General features: G+C 34.4%; 1 protein-coding gene across 4 annotated transcripts in view; it reads left to right on the plus strand.

Annotated features, from left to right (window-relative positions):
• The window catches only part of LOC136032998 (aldehyde dehydrogenase family 3 member B1-like), a 62,079-nt gene that overhangs the window by 13,256 nt on the left and 33,990 nt on the right, over positions 1 to 14,833 (plus strand). For all 4 annotated transcript variants that reach the window (XM_065713526.1, XM_065713527.1, XM_065713525.1 and 1 more), the window contains 3 exons: positions 2,160 to 2,303; positions 5,175 to 5,270; positions 9,444 to 9,665. In XM_065713526.1, the coding sequence (XP_065569598.1) occupies positions 2,160 to 2,303; positions 5,175 to 5,270; positions 9,444 to 9,665 (462 nt within the window). The remainder of the gene's footprint in view (positions 1 to 2,159; positions 2,304 to 5,174; positions 5,271 to 9,443; positions 9,666 to 14,833) is intronic.

Raw genomic sequence — 14,833 nt, forward strand, 5'->3', positions numbered from 1 at the left:
ACTTAATATTATACCACATATATTACCACACTTACCACATATATTATTACCACATATATTACATACTTAATACATATACCACATATAAGTTTCTTAAGTTAATCGAACAGTTCGTGGTAACGAACTGTAGTGAGGAGCGACCCGGCTCAATAGTAAACGAAACTCTAAAAAGAACGGAATTTTGATACTAAAAGATACATCAAAAGAATCGAATTTTCATGCTGATTTTCAATATATAAGTTTCATCAAATTTAAACTTTTCCATCAAAAGTTATGATCCTGAAAAATGTGCCTTATTTTGGAAAATAGGGGGAAACACCCCCTAAAAGTCATAGAATCTTAACAAAAATCAAACCTTCGCTTTCAGCGTATTAGAGAACCTCGTTGCAAAAATGTCAAGCTCCTATCTACAAAAATGTGGAATTGCGTATTTTTTGCCAGAATACAAATCACAGGTGCGTGTTTATTTGTTTGTTTGTTTTTTCCCAGGGGTCATCGTATCGACCAAGTGGTCCTAGAATGTCGCAAAAGGGCCCATTCTAACGGAAATGAGAAGTTCTAGTGCCCTTTTTAAGTGACCAAAAAATTGGAGGGCACCTAGGCCCCCTAACACGCTTATTTTTTCCAAAAGTCAACGGATCAAAATTAGCCATTTTGTTCAGCATAGTCGTAAACCATAATAACTATTTCTTTGGGGGTGACTTACTCTCCCACAGTCCCCAGGGGAGGGGCTGCAAGATACACACTTTGACCAGTGTTTACATACAGTAATGGTTATTGGGAAGTGTACAGACGTTTTCAGGAGAATTTTTTTGTTTTGTTTTTTTTTTGGGGGGGGGTTGAGGGGAGGGGACTCTGTGGTAGGATCTTTACTTGGAAGAATATGTCATGGGGGAAGAGAAATTCAATGAAAAGGGCGCAGGATTTTCTAGCATTACTATAAAAAAAAAACAATGAAAAAATAAACATGAAAAATTTTTTTCAATTGAGAAAGTAAGGAGTAGCACACAAGGAGTAACTTAAAAAGAACAGAGATTATTACGCATATGAGGTGTTCTTCTCCTCCTAAATACCTCGCTCTTTATGCTAAAGTATTTTTAGTAATTTCAAAACTTAAGCTTTAGTGTAAAGAGGGAGGTATTAACGAGGGGACAAACCCCCTCATATACATAATAAAAGTATAAGAATATTGAAGTTTGTTACGTAAGTTAATTCTTAAGTTACGTATATCTTTTACTAATAAAAACGTTTGTTAAAAATTAAAAGTTCTAGTTGCCTTTTTAAGTAGCCGAAAAATTGGAGGCCAACTAGGCCTCCTTCCCCACCCCTTATTTCTCAAAACTGTCTTATCAAAACTAAGAAAAAGCCATTTAGCCAAAAAAATAATTAATATGCAAATTTCATTTTAATAATTTATGTATGGAGAGCCAAAATCAAACATGCAGTAGTTCAAAAACGTTCAGAAATTAAATAAAAAGAAACTAGTTTTTTGACTGAAAGTAAAGAGCAACATTAAAACTTAAAACGAAGAGAAATTACTCCGTTTATGAAAGGGGCTGTTCTCTTCTCAACGACCCGCTCTTTACGCAAAAGTTTTTTACTGTTTAATAAAGTAGAATTGAGAGAAAGAGTCAAACTTTAGCGTAAACAGCGGGGCGTTGAGAAGGGAACAGCCCCTTTCATACACGGAGTAATTCTGTTCGTTTTAAGTTTTAATGTCGCTCCTTGCTTTCAGTAAAAAAAACTAGTTTTTTTTTATTTAATTAAAGTAAAAGCCAATTGATATCGTGATTACAAATAGTAAAATTGGTAGCATTATACTCCTGAACGCTAGAATTATACTCCTGAACACAAAAAGTATCAATCAAAACGCATGTTTGTTCGCATCACCTGTCAAATTGCTAATAGTATTTTTTAAGGTGAATTTACTTTCAGATCTTATGTCATTGATTTGTGACGAGTAGCTAGTCCCTCAGTGAATTCCATCCTTTTTGTTATTTCATTTGTTTTGTTGAAGCGACGCATTTTTGTGCATCCTGAGTGACACAAAAAAAGCGTCATGTGATGGAAAACGTTATCATAAGATGTTTGTTGATTTGTTCAAATAGTAAAGCATGATGCTGTATAACTTTTTTTCCTCAGCTATTTTTTTGTCCTAGGTTGTGTCTTCAGTACGAAATTCGTTTGCATCTGGGAAAACAAAGAACGTGCAGTTTAGGATTCAGCAGTTAAAAAATCTGCTCAGATTTTACAATGAGAACGCAGAAAAGATTTTGGATGCTGTCTACAAGGACTTGAGAAAGGTGATTTTGTTTACTTTTAATTTTGTCTCAAGTATGTTGGTGGCGGTAATTTTAAAGGTGCTATGATTTTCTTGTTTGGGAATTTTAGCCCCCAAACATTCTAAATATATCATGCACTTTACCCAGCATCTGATTTGATTCGTAAGATGAATTTTTTCTGTTATGTGTTCTATTCTCGGTTGACAAAAACATTTTCTCGGTTGTCCGTCAAAAACAGGTCACCTGTTAATACTTTCTGTTCTGTTTCTCTGGAAAAAACAAAAAACCGCTGTTTTTATAAGAAAAAACTTGAGAAAAATGATTGTGTTTACTTATTTTTATTTTTATTTCATGCATGTTGGTGGCGGTAATTTTAAAGGTACTATGATTTCCTTCTTAGGGAATTTTACCCCCAAACATTCTAAATCATGCACTTTACCCAGTATCTGATTTGAATCATAAGATGCATTTTTTTCTGTTATGTGTTCTTTTCTCGGTTGACAAAATAGATGGGAAGATAAACCTGTTAAATTTGGAATTGTTTTTTCCATGTCTTGAAGGGACAAAAAATCTTCTTTGCTCAAACAACTTGTAAAAAATTCCTGTTATGGAAAAAACTCGATGATCATTTTTCAATTTTCCCCTCTGATGACACATTTGTATTCCGTACTTTAACACCTTTTAAATCGTCACAGCTGATGTGCGATAAGTGAGTGCTAACAGAATAAAATGTGACGTTATTCTGTTTTCATAGATTATAATATTCACTTTTTAAATACAAAAAAAAAAGCTGTTGATGTTGTCTATTTCTATTACCTCTTCTGTCAAATTCCCAATTATATGAAAGTTGTAAAGAAGTGTAAGTAGTGGTGTCAATTCGGAGGTGAGGGCACCATTCCACCTAGTTTTTTGTCCAACCCCCAGATTTTGAAAATGTTTTTTGTGGGGGATATTTTCATTAAAAATTTTAAAAACTTTTTGGTATTATCATTTAAAGAAGTAACAAATACGTCCCCTCTAGATTTTGACCAAAACATTACTCTTCCCCCCTACGTTTTTGTGAATTGATGCTACAATATGAAAGAGATATCCAGTATTTACATAGCAAGGAAAAACGTTTTGATAAACAAGACATAAATTTTAGGTAATTTGTTCCTCAAAAATTGTATTTCTACCTAACTTGCAAAATAACATAATGCATAATACGACTTACAAATTTATATGTTTAAAGTTTTTTTCCGAGATTAATGAGGAAGAAAAATCCTTTCTGAATCGATTCTTCATTTTACTTACTGCAGATATTTTAATAGAGGTTTGTACTTATGCTTGAATGAGAATCATGGTTGCAGCAGTAGCTGCAACCTAGTAAAGAGCGAACCACAGCCCATAGTAACCAAAAGTTAAAAAACGCATTTAGAAAAAAACTGCCTTATGAAAAAAAGTTGCCATCTGACACTGATTCAGGAATGTAACTATCATTTTGGTTCGTCTTAATAGTAAAAGTTTATTGCGAAAAGAAATTCATGGTGATTTCGAAAAAAGCCTGATATCTTTCGAAAATTGCGTCAGATCAACAATAAAAAGTGCACCATTGAAATCAGCATAGTCAAAAACCTACCACATAGAAGTTACAGTCCTCCACCTTGAACAACAAGGAAAATCACTTTTTGGCATTGGTAGCACTGATCTGTCTCCTGTTACATTTTTGTACCATTTCTCAAGGGGCGGGGCTAGCAGGCTACCAGAACATCTTAGACAGATTTTTAATAGCTCATACAATAGACATTGCTCATATCTACGTCCTTCCTATGACTTCCACCATCAGCGATTTCCAAATGACACTGAAAACAGCACTTTTTAGTGCAATGTCTCAAGTGGACAAGCTGGGGCTAGTGGGCTACCAGAACTTTTTAGAGTGATGTGTAATGGCTCATTTGAAAGCCATCCGTAAGTGTGATATAGCACTAAAAACAAATTTTGGTGTCACTTCTTAAGTAGAAAAGCTTGGAAGTATAAAACAATATCATTGTAACAATTATGGTCCAAAACCCTTAACTGGAAGTTTGCATGAACACCTCCCTTATGTTCCTCCTCCAAGTCCCCTTAATAAGCTGCGCAATTAGGGTACAAACGCCATTATTAAATTAGATTATTAGAGGCGTGGTTCTGTTAGTACAGTTGAATGCGTCAAATTAGAGTGTGTTGAGTTCGATTCCTGCGTGTTTTATTTTTCAATCATAGTTTTGTCCCTTCTATATGGTTTGTTTTTCAGATAATTTCACTGTTTTTGTAAATGTGATTCGATGATTCTCATTTTTTAAAGCATGTCTCAGGAAGGTATTTTGTCAAGCATTTTGATTCAAAAGGGAATAGAGGTCATCCAGTTCATGGTTCGCAACGACATTCGTAGTAGATCACATAGGAAACGAGAGCTAGTCACTGGGCTGAGCCATTTGTCAGAGGTGATACCAAACTAAACAAAAAAAAAAAAAAAATAAAGCAACAATCCTAAAATGCTTTATTCTTATACTCTAAAAGTGACCTTATTCGATTTGCTTTTACTCTACCAAAACCCTTGTATTATTTTGTGTTTTCAGTAAAGCGCTAATTTTTTATAATCCTAGAAACATAGGGAAACATAATTAGCTGTTAATCTTTACTAGTTTTATTATATTAGATAGGCTGTGAAGTAATAATTTTTGTTCGTTTTAACTTTCAACTTTGCTCTTTACATCCCTCGGAAAAACTTTTTTTTAATTATTGCTAGAAAAAGCTGTTTCTTATATACATTTATATGTGGTTCAGTTTTAAATATTTAACGATTAAAGAATTTTATTAAATAATTAGACTGTAACTAAAGTAATAGCTTATCATTCGTTTTACTCTTTTTAGCCAAACCTTGAAGCGAAGTTAGTAGAACTGGAGGTCACAAAACAAGATGTAGAACAACTATTGAATAATGTTGCAGAATGGGCTAAACCCGAGAAGGTAAAGTTTCATCCGTTTTCAAAATTCTTCAGGTAAGTATACATTTTGTATGTTCATTTTAAGATGATATTTTTCAATTAGGAAAAGATTCAAATCAATAGACCCAGGTGTTCAGGTAGTCCCCTTTTAGCCCTTCCAAAAGCTAATACAATTTATTTTTGTCTTGATAGAATACTTATAAGCTGTTAACAGCATGTGTACTTTTGTAAGGATGAGAGATGTACACAATTTGTGGCTGTCCTTTTCCCCCCGTATCATGTTTCACGTTCCCATTGCTCCCTCCCAACATAAAATGAAAGTACCAAATTGATAGCAGCAGCTGTTCCTGAGATATTACCAATAAGCTATCTTGATAAATGTCAACACACAGTAGCTTTTGATTTACTTTGCTACTTTTGCCATGAATAAATTAAAAGTCCCATAGGGACTTGTTGTGCTAAACCGTTTAGGTCAATCGATCTTTTTTTTGGGGGGGGGAGGTTCCCCACTCCCTCTCCCTAAACACAAAATTTAATTCGCCTTGTCCCTCTCCCATCCTCCCTTGATTCTCTGAAAAATTCACCTTGATTATGCAAAGCGTTTAAGAGACATTGATGCATGCACTATTTTAGCAACAGGGTCAGGGTGGTGAGCATGGTTCACAGTCTCATTTGCATAACACCCAAATATCAATATTTTTGATCAATTCTGGTCCAAAATAACTATGCTTGTGTGTTCCATTGTTTAAATGAATGTGATAATTTGGACAACGTTCGTCACCCTGAGGGTACACATACTATTTTCCCGTTGCCTCTACAAAAATTGTAAATTGCAAATTAAAATAGGATGACCTTTTCTGACTAACTGCGAAAGGTAACTCATTCTGAGTAAAGGTTACCCTTTCACCGATACTCAGAAAGGGTCATCCTATTTTAGTTTTGTGTTTTGTTTTAAGGTTTGGTTTTTTATATTTTTATCAGTTTTATTCTGCACTGAGGACGGTCAAGCGGAGATCCTGACCGAAATATTTGTATAATTTTTCAATTTTTTTTCACTGGCTGTTATTTGTCCTCGTTTTCTTCCTTTTTTCGCGATTTTATGTTTTGTTGTGACGCTGAACCATGAAACTAAATAATCAAAGACAATTGATTAAATTTACAAGTTTTTTCGTTTATTAAAATTCAAACATTGACAATTTATTGGTTCCCATCAGGGAACCAATCTAGGAGTTTTTCAGGGTGGGGGTTACAAATGGATTTTTTTTTGGGGGGGGTAACAAAAAACTTTAAGAAACGCATCAAAAATCTGTTTATATTCATTTTGGTTACGTTTTTACGAGTCGTACATTTTTTTTTTGGGGGGGGGGGCAGGGGGTCAAACCCCTAACCCCCCTCCTGGATATGGCCATTGTTCCCATGGAAAACTGCACCTCCAAAAGAATTCCAATTTTTATTAAGCTGTTTGGTACCATGGGACTTTAGCTTATTTTTGTTTCTATTTAAACCACGTTTCTTTTTTTAGATTTGGCACCTTCTACCCCTAAAAACTCCATATGGAGGTCTTTTATATTAAAAGTCGAATTCCTGATCTTTCCTAGTTTATCAAGATATATATGCCTGTGTAAGCTACCACTTAACCAATTCAACCAGTCAAATTTCATTGTCATGTTCATTGTCCCTGTACTTTAAATTTTCATATCTTTATACCTAAAGATTAAATTTCCTCGCTTCCTTGCTTTGAGACAAATTCTCATTTACTGTTTCATAACGGTTCCGGTATGTTACGAAACATTTCTTCTAAAACAATTTTGAATTGCTTATTTAATGCATAAGATGCATGTATTGCTTATTGTGTCTTGCTAACTAATCAAAATATAGCAATAAATGGTAAATTATGGGAACAACACTAATAAAGGTCCTTGGGTGGCTTGGTTTTGTTAAAGCTGGGACTTTTAGTCTAAAATTTCAACCCCGAACACGCGTAGCTGCCGCTTAAATGGATTTTTTGCGAAGTCAAAGGATGTTTTATCGAGGTTTGTTCAACGTTCACCCAACCGCCACTGGGCGAAAGCCTTGTCACCGGCTAAATAGCTGCCATTAAGCAGTATCACCAATAGGGGGAGGGGGTATATGCCCCTCTCCCCACTTAGATTTTTGTCCTTCCTAGATTTCGAAAAATACCTTCTTTTTTTAGAGGAGGGGGGGGTTACATGTTCAGTGAAAAATATTTTTCGTATTTTATATATATAAAAGCGATGAATTTCTCCTGTAGATTTTGAAAAATACATTTTGCTCCCACTTAGATTTTCGTGAATTGACGCCACTGCCATTTATACCCTTAATGTATTTCGAGCTTAAGCTTTTTCACCAAGTAAGCTACATTTATTTATTGTCATAAATTTAGTTTTTTAATCTGATGTTTAATTGTGGTGTAAGATGCTAATGTTATTTCTTTAAATATATTTTGTTTAAAAAAAAGTAGAAAAGGGTAATTTTTTTTATTATTTTGCTCCTTTTCTGGCACATGGTTGTTATTCACCATAGGTTTGGCATTGGATCGAAGCACCCTTCCTATACGTAGTAAATTAATTTATTTATCATTTTTCTTTATCTCATCCTTTTCTCTCGTCCTTGAGTTGTGTTCTTTTTAATTTTTAGTCCGTGCTTGCTATTTATGCTTGCTTATTTTGACGTGAAGGATCACTCATACATTGTCATTTAGCGAATATTGAATCATTGCTGTTGTTTTAGAAACTTGGTATTATTGTGGTTTCAATGCAATTTTATTTAATTAATATTATTTGCAACCTTAATGCGGTCTTGCCAACGTTAAACTTGAAATGTTCCCGTACGTTATAACGTATTTTTGGCTTGGATAAGTCACTATATTTCAAAGTTGTGTGGTTGATGCAAGTATTAATAAAGGCCATTCCATCAAGCTCTAATTTAAGACTCTTTTGAGTCTTGACTGAACTTCCTTTTACTGATGAGTTGAGCCCATTTTGATTTGGATTGATGATTAGATAAAAGTGTTTTTTCGACTGGAAATAATGAGCGATATTAAAACTTAAAATGAGGGTAATTGAAATTAGGTAAAAAGTAGTTTCCACAATTCCTCAAGGACAGAAGATCTTATTGATATGCATTTGCTTTAAACCATAAAAGTTTCAGCTCAAATGTTCTAGAAATAGAAGGTAATTGGTAAATAAATACTTGCTGTTACCCACTAACTACAATCGCTGCACTCATAAATGCCTTCGACGTGGCACCATAAAACTCACGTAATGAGGATAGAGGGGGTAGCCCACTCATATACGGGATATTTCTTTGTTGGCTCTACGTTTTGATGTCGCTCTTTACTTTCATTTGAAGAATGGTCCTTGCATGATATGTCGACCACATCTATATCATACAGGCACTCATTTTAAGATAACAGTTTTTACTTCATGATAAGCAGAATAATCTTAGTTAACACATCTTGCATGCAGCCCCGCTATCCTTTACCCCCAACCCCCTGATGCACAAATATATAGCCCGAATGATATATTTTTAATACATTTCTGTCTCTCGTAACTTCTTTTTCCAGTTTTTGGTTTCGTCTCAGGTGATTCAATTTACAGGTATATGTGTTGAAACAACAGAGACGCGTTGCGAGAATAGCTGGAAAAATGTATAATTTGGGCTATATATCTCCACATTAGGGGGGTGAGGTAGATAGCGAGGCTGTATGGAAAATGTGTTAACTACGATTATTCTATATATTATGAAGCAAGAATTGTTTTCTTAACATGTGTACTTGCTGCGGTCGATATATCATACAAGTACCAAAAAAACTTATGTTTTATTTAATTTATATTCGTTTCTAATGCCTTACCAAGGTTACTCTTAATGTGAGGAGAGGTACCACGCTCCATTCCCGTCTCTTCAGGTGATCTCCTTACGTAAATTTGGTTTTCGAAATTAAGTGCAGTGTCCGAAATGAGTTATCGTCTCCACAATAAAAGGTGAGCATTCGCTCCTTCAGTAAGTTTAATGTGCATTTAATGTTATATTCATACACATATATTTTGGTGCTTAAGTACCCCTCCCCCTTCCCTAAAAGAGAATCCATTGACCAGCGCCCTACTAGATAATGTAGAACTACGCGGTATTCAGTGGCCGTCACAGTTAACAAGATTCCAATAATCTCTTCTAGGTTTCAAAAACGATTGTGACAATGATGGAAGAGCCTATTATTGTGAAAGATCCGTATGGAGTTGTCCTTGTTATTGGATCATGGAATTATCCAGTTCAACTTACTATGATGCCTGCAGCAGCTGCGATTGCTGCTGGAAATTGTGTCATCATCAAACCCTCCGAAGTATCTTCAAATACTGCCAAGCTGCTTGAAGAATATCTTCCGAAATATTTGGATCAGGTACATGCCATAATGAGAATATTTTCAAGTTTTTTCTTTTCTTCCTCGTGTCCTTGGTTCTTCCTTAATTTCAAATATCTTTTATATCTTGGAAATTAAGATTCCTCTATTCTGTAATCTATTTTTCTTCTTTTTTTTTGAGCTTTCTTGAAATTTCAATTTAATGTTTGGGCTTGTCTAATAATTTTTTATATGTGGTATTCAAGACAGACGAATATTTTAATGAAAGCCAATTTAGATACCTTCAAGCGAAGGTTTAGTAGGTGCAGAGGCTTGATGAGACTGGTTTTGTGAAGTATGTTACTTAGATTTTTTTTTTTTTTTTAAGCGATGAAACGATATTTTTGTTCGTTTTCTCTCTTTTGTTCACTATAGCAAACTCGTTGGTGTTGAGCCTCCTGATTCAGGCAAGCAGGACTCCTCCTTTATCCCGCCACATTCAAAGCCTAAAGTTGACTCTTCTCCTATTTTCTTGCAATATTCGTTGAGCTGTCAACATCTTGGTGATAGGCTTCAACTTTTGGCAATTGTTATTTAGCTTTTATTCCCATTCCCATTTGTTTGTTCCCATAAATCGTTTGAAACTTAACTAAAGAAGTTTAACGATTGCTTCCTGGGGATGAACCTTGTTGCGATCTCCTATATTGCAATTAAATAAATAAAAAAAAACAACTGAAAGTAAGGAGCAACATAAAAATTTAGACTGAACAGAAGTTATTCCGTATATGAAGGGGACTGTCCCATCCTCAACCCTCTCTCCTTACGCTAAAGGCTTAAAGTTCTTTAAAAATACTCCTCATTCAAATTCAACGGTCCTTGTGTTTCAGCTTCAGCAGTCTTTCTTAAAGAATCTTGACAAAAAGTCAAATTTTAGCGTAAAAAGCGAGGGCGGAGGAAGGGGAAGCCCCCTAATATACGGAATAATTTCTGTTTGTTTAAGTTTAATGTTCTCCTTACTTTCAGTTAAAAAAAAAATTTAATTTAATTTCTGATTGCAAATGATGCCAGGAAATCCTTTACCCTCTCCCCCTGGAAAAGTTTCGCCGGAAACTCTTCTCTGAACAGAAAGTTCCCCTCGCAGCCAATTTTTCCCTAAAAATTTATGGATATTTCCCTGTACTATATGTGGACAATGGACAAATTGTGCAACCTATAGCTCTTTCCCCATGGACTATTGGGGAGGCCAGTCATCCCCAATGGCATAGTTATTGGACATTTCAGCTCTGCTCAATTAAATGGCTATCTCAAAATTTTGATCCGTTGTCTTTGGAGAAAAGGGGTGTGAGAGGGGGGCTAGTTGCCCTCCAATCTTTTTGGTCACTTAAAAATGGTATTAGAACTCTTGATTTCCGTTTGAACGAGGCCTCTCCCGATTTAAGACCATTAGTTCGATAAAATCCCCCGTACAAAATATCACATTTTTGTAGATAGGAGCTTCAAACCTGTATTCGGGGGTTCTCTAATATGCTTAATCTGATGGTGTGATTCTCATTAAGATCTCTTGACTTTTGGGGGGAGTCTCCTCCCTTTTTCCAAAATAAGGTAAATTTTCTCAGGCTCGTAGCTTTTAGTGCGTAACATTGTACTTAATGAGTTTTATATATTTGGAATCAGCATAAAAAGCCAATACTTTTGATCTATTATCAAAATTCCGTTTTTTAGAATTTCGGTTACTATTCGGTCGAGTCAGTCCTTACTTACAGTTCGTTATTACGGACTGTTCGACTGATTGCTACTAATCTTTTTTTCTTTTCTTTTTTTTTTTGTAACTCGTCTCTTTCGATTTTTTTTCTTTTGTACAGTTTCCTTTTTCCAGTTTCTTTTTCTTTTTTCGTTATTTTTCAAAGGAAGGAAAGTCGTTGTGTTTTTTTTTCCTCTTTTTTTCTCAAAATTATGGCAACAGCAATAATGCTGATAATGTATTCAATTAAACGCTCTTCTTCAAAAATGATTAGTTTGGGAGCACTTGGGATACTATTCTTGAGTTAAAATGACCATTCCATGGATGATATTGAAGTACTACAGAAAAGTTTAGGAGTAAGTCTGCTTCTTGAACCGTGGTACTCTTTATGGTGTTGGGTCTAAATATCTACGCTAGTCTAAAATAGTTTTGAAAAGCTGGTGTAGTGTTTAGTCCCAGTTATTTATAACCAGTACTGCTATTCACTGTTTTAGTGATTTGTTTTAGTGATTTGTTTTTCTCCCTAGGTTTCTTTTGGTGAAATATTATCTTTGCCTCCAGTAGTTTAATTCGGAAGAACACTTTGACTTTGGGGGTCAAAGACAGAATATTTGAAATTTCACCCAAGTTCCCTAACTTCTCAGAAAGCTGAAAACGAGTTTACTGCTTAAAACTAGGTTAGAAGCTGCATGAAGATGAGACTTCAGTTTGTTTACAAGCTTGTTGGTTTTTCCTTTATTCTAGTAATTTTGGATTAACTTCCTGCCTTTATCTTGACGTTTAAATATATGCGAGAAAAAATATATTATTATCAGGAAAAATAGCTATTGTATCTTCCAGCAGTTTAAGTTTTTTTCTGTATGGATTTTTATGAACTACTGGAATATAATTTTAGTCGTTAAAAACGATCGACTGAAGTTCATTATATAATTTATACAGGATAAAAAATTTAATTTTATTACCGATTGAATGGGATTTCAAGAGTCTGTTTATAGTTTATTGTATCAGAGTTAAGTCTTAGCCGGGGAAGATAACGAATGTAAATAAAGGACGCTTCTCAGTCTGATATGGGATTTAAACTGATAAGAGTATTTAGAGAACTGTCATTAGAAAAGAGTGGGGGAAGTCTAATACTATTTCATAGCCAAAAAAGAAAGGAAATGTGTACGAAGACGGACTCCTTTAAATGCTAACACAAAGTGAAAAAGCAGAAAATGGTTTTTAAATCCTTTTAATTAGAAAAGATAGAGTGAAATTCCTTGTTGTTACTTCTTTCGAAAATGTAATGTAAAAGAGGTGCAAATCTTAATTTTAGTAATGGATTGTCTTCACAGCTCTCCGCCTGTCCAAATTATAAATAACCTTTTATTTCCTTCCAAGCCCAAATGTTCGATTTTGGGGGTTTATGACTATGAAATTGCCATTTGAACATCCTTATAAGTATACAGCCTACATGTTTCAAAAATTGCTTCTGATTTAAAACCCAGTTTATATTCAAAGCATTCTGATTTTGTCGATTTCAAGACTATGGAGGTGCAAAATAAAACAGGGTGAGCAGGTATATCACAAATGGTGCCTGATTGCGACCAAAACTAGTGTTACAGTATTTTTGAAGTCCCGAAAAGTCCGTTTGTTCCCAAAAGGATATTTAAAGTTTCTAATTGCATATACTTGGCTACTTTGTGTATATCCTAACTGCTTAGCTATTATTAAAAGGAAAACCAAGTTTTCTGTCATGAAAGCACAGAAAGACGTGTAGCGTAAAGAAATACCAGGGCTGTAGACCCTAAACCCGCAGTTCTCTGCTTTATGCACACACCGTAAGGCAAATTACCCGTCGATTAATACTAGAATTTAAGTTCTGATTCACAGAAAATAGTTAAAGGATAAAGGGGATATTTAATTTTGCAGTTGCTGAAATATTTTTAATTTTTCAAACCAAGCCGATTGATTGGATAGTTCTCAAGTAAAGTAGAATTTAAATTCTTGCATAAAGAGCAGCAGATGGGAGCTCCCTATACTTAAGGACATTTTTGGGATGTTTAAACTCTTAATACTATTATACATGTGATTTCTGGATGCTTTAGGTTTTAATGTCATTCGTTACTTTAAGAATATTAGTGTTTTTTTTTGTCCTGGAAGTTCGATTAGATTTTTAATGATTTGAAAAGGTCTCAATTTTTCTCTTAATTAATTCTTTTATTTTTTAATGGTGCAAACAATGCTGTTCAAAATATATCTCTTTTTCAGTAAATTAAGAAAGATACTCAAGCGTTAAGGGGGATTATCAGGAGCAATAGTCCCCATTCTTCTTCTTGATGCTTCTCAAATAAATTAATCCCTAAAGCGTTTTGCTTGATTATTTATTTTGATTTGTTTGTTGTTTCTTTTTTAAAGAATCAGAATCGATTAAGTTTTCTAGATTCCTGAAACAAATTCCATTGTCTAATTCAGTTTTTAACAAAAAAAAATCACAAATCCCCTATTTAAAAAAAAAAACAAACAAACAGTAGAAGTACTTTATAAGGAAGAAATGAGAAATGAATTCTTGGAAACATTTCAACGAACCGTAAAGAATGATGTTCAAAGCTTAACATTAGCAGAGTTGATCTCATATTGTTCAAAGTGAAACAAATAGAAGTTACTTTAAATGAAGAAACTAACCCTAAAATAAGCAGATAATACTCTTCAACAATGATAAAGTGAAACAAACAAAAACTACCACAAAGAAAACTGCGACTCACTTCCCTGATATCCTCAAGACTTGAGAATCATTTTCTTTTTCCTGAAAAAGATACATTCAAGTCAGAATATGGTTTTGTTTTATTGCTTATTTAAGAGGAATTTTTTTTTTTTAAGTTAAAAATTTCTGAAGTTAATTGCTGAAAGCCAATTCTTTTGATTTGCTTGTGTTTATGTCTTTTAAGTTTAAACTATAACTGTATAGGTAGGAGTTATTAGAATATTACTGTGTTGGGCTTCCATATGATCTGGATATTTGACAAGCATGGAAATATGATTGAATCTGTCGTCTAGTTGGTTCCGCCCTACCAGCTATTTAGATTTTCATTGTAGTTTCTCTTTGGGAAGGCTTTTCGTCGCTATCCCAGGTAAAGATGAAAACAGGATGCGAAAAATCTGCCATCGGTGGGACTCGGTTCCACAACTTCTTGCACTCTAGGTAGCCCCCTATCGCTGGGCCACAATGGCACGTTCAGATGTCCCATTATAACCAAACAGTTCAACGTTCAAATTATATAAACTCGTTCCAAATTGCTTTTTAGCTTTAACTGTATCAACGTTCAAGTTTAACTGGGTTTGAAAGTTCTTAAGCCGAACTGGCCAGACATGACAATAAACAACAAAGAGAGATAAAACTCCACAAAAAAAAACCTCAAACGAGACTGCGGCCAGTAGAGCGAAAAGACTACAATAACGCAGATATTTTGCCTGTATTCAAACTAGGTGTCCTCAGCACACACAAAAA

Source organism: Artemia franciscana, chromosome 11, assembly GCF_032884065.1.
Source record: "Artemia franciscana chromosome 11, ASM3288406v1, whole genome shotgun sequence".
Classification (NCBI taxonomy): domain Eukaryota; kingdom Metazoa; phylum Arthropoda; class Branchiopoda; order Anostraca; family Artemiidae; genus Artemia; species Artemia franciscana.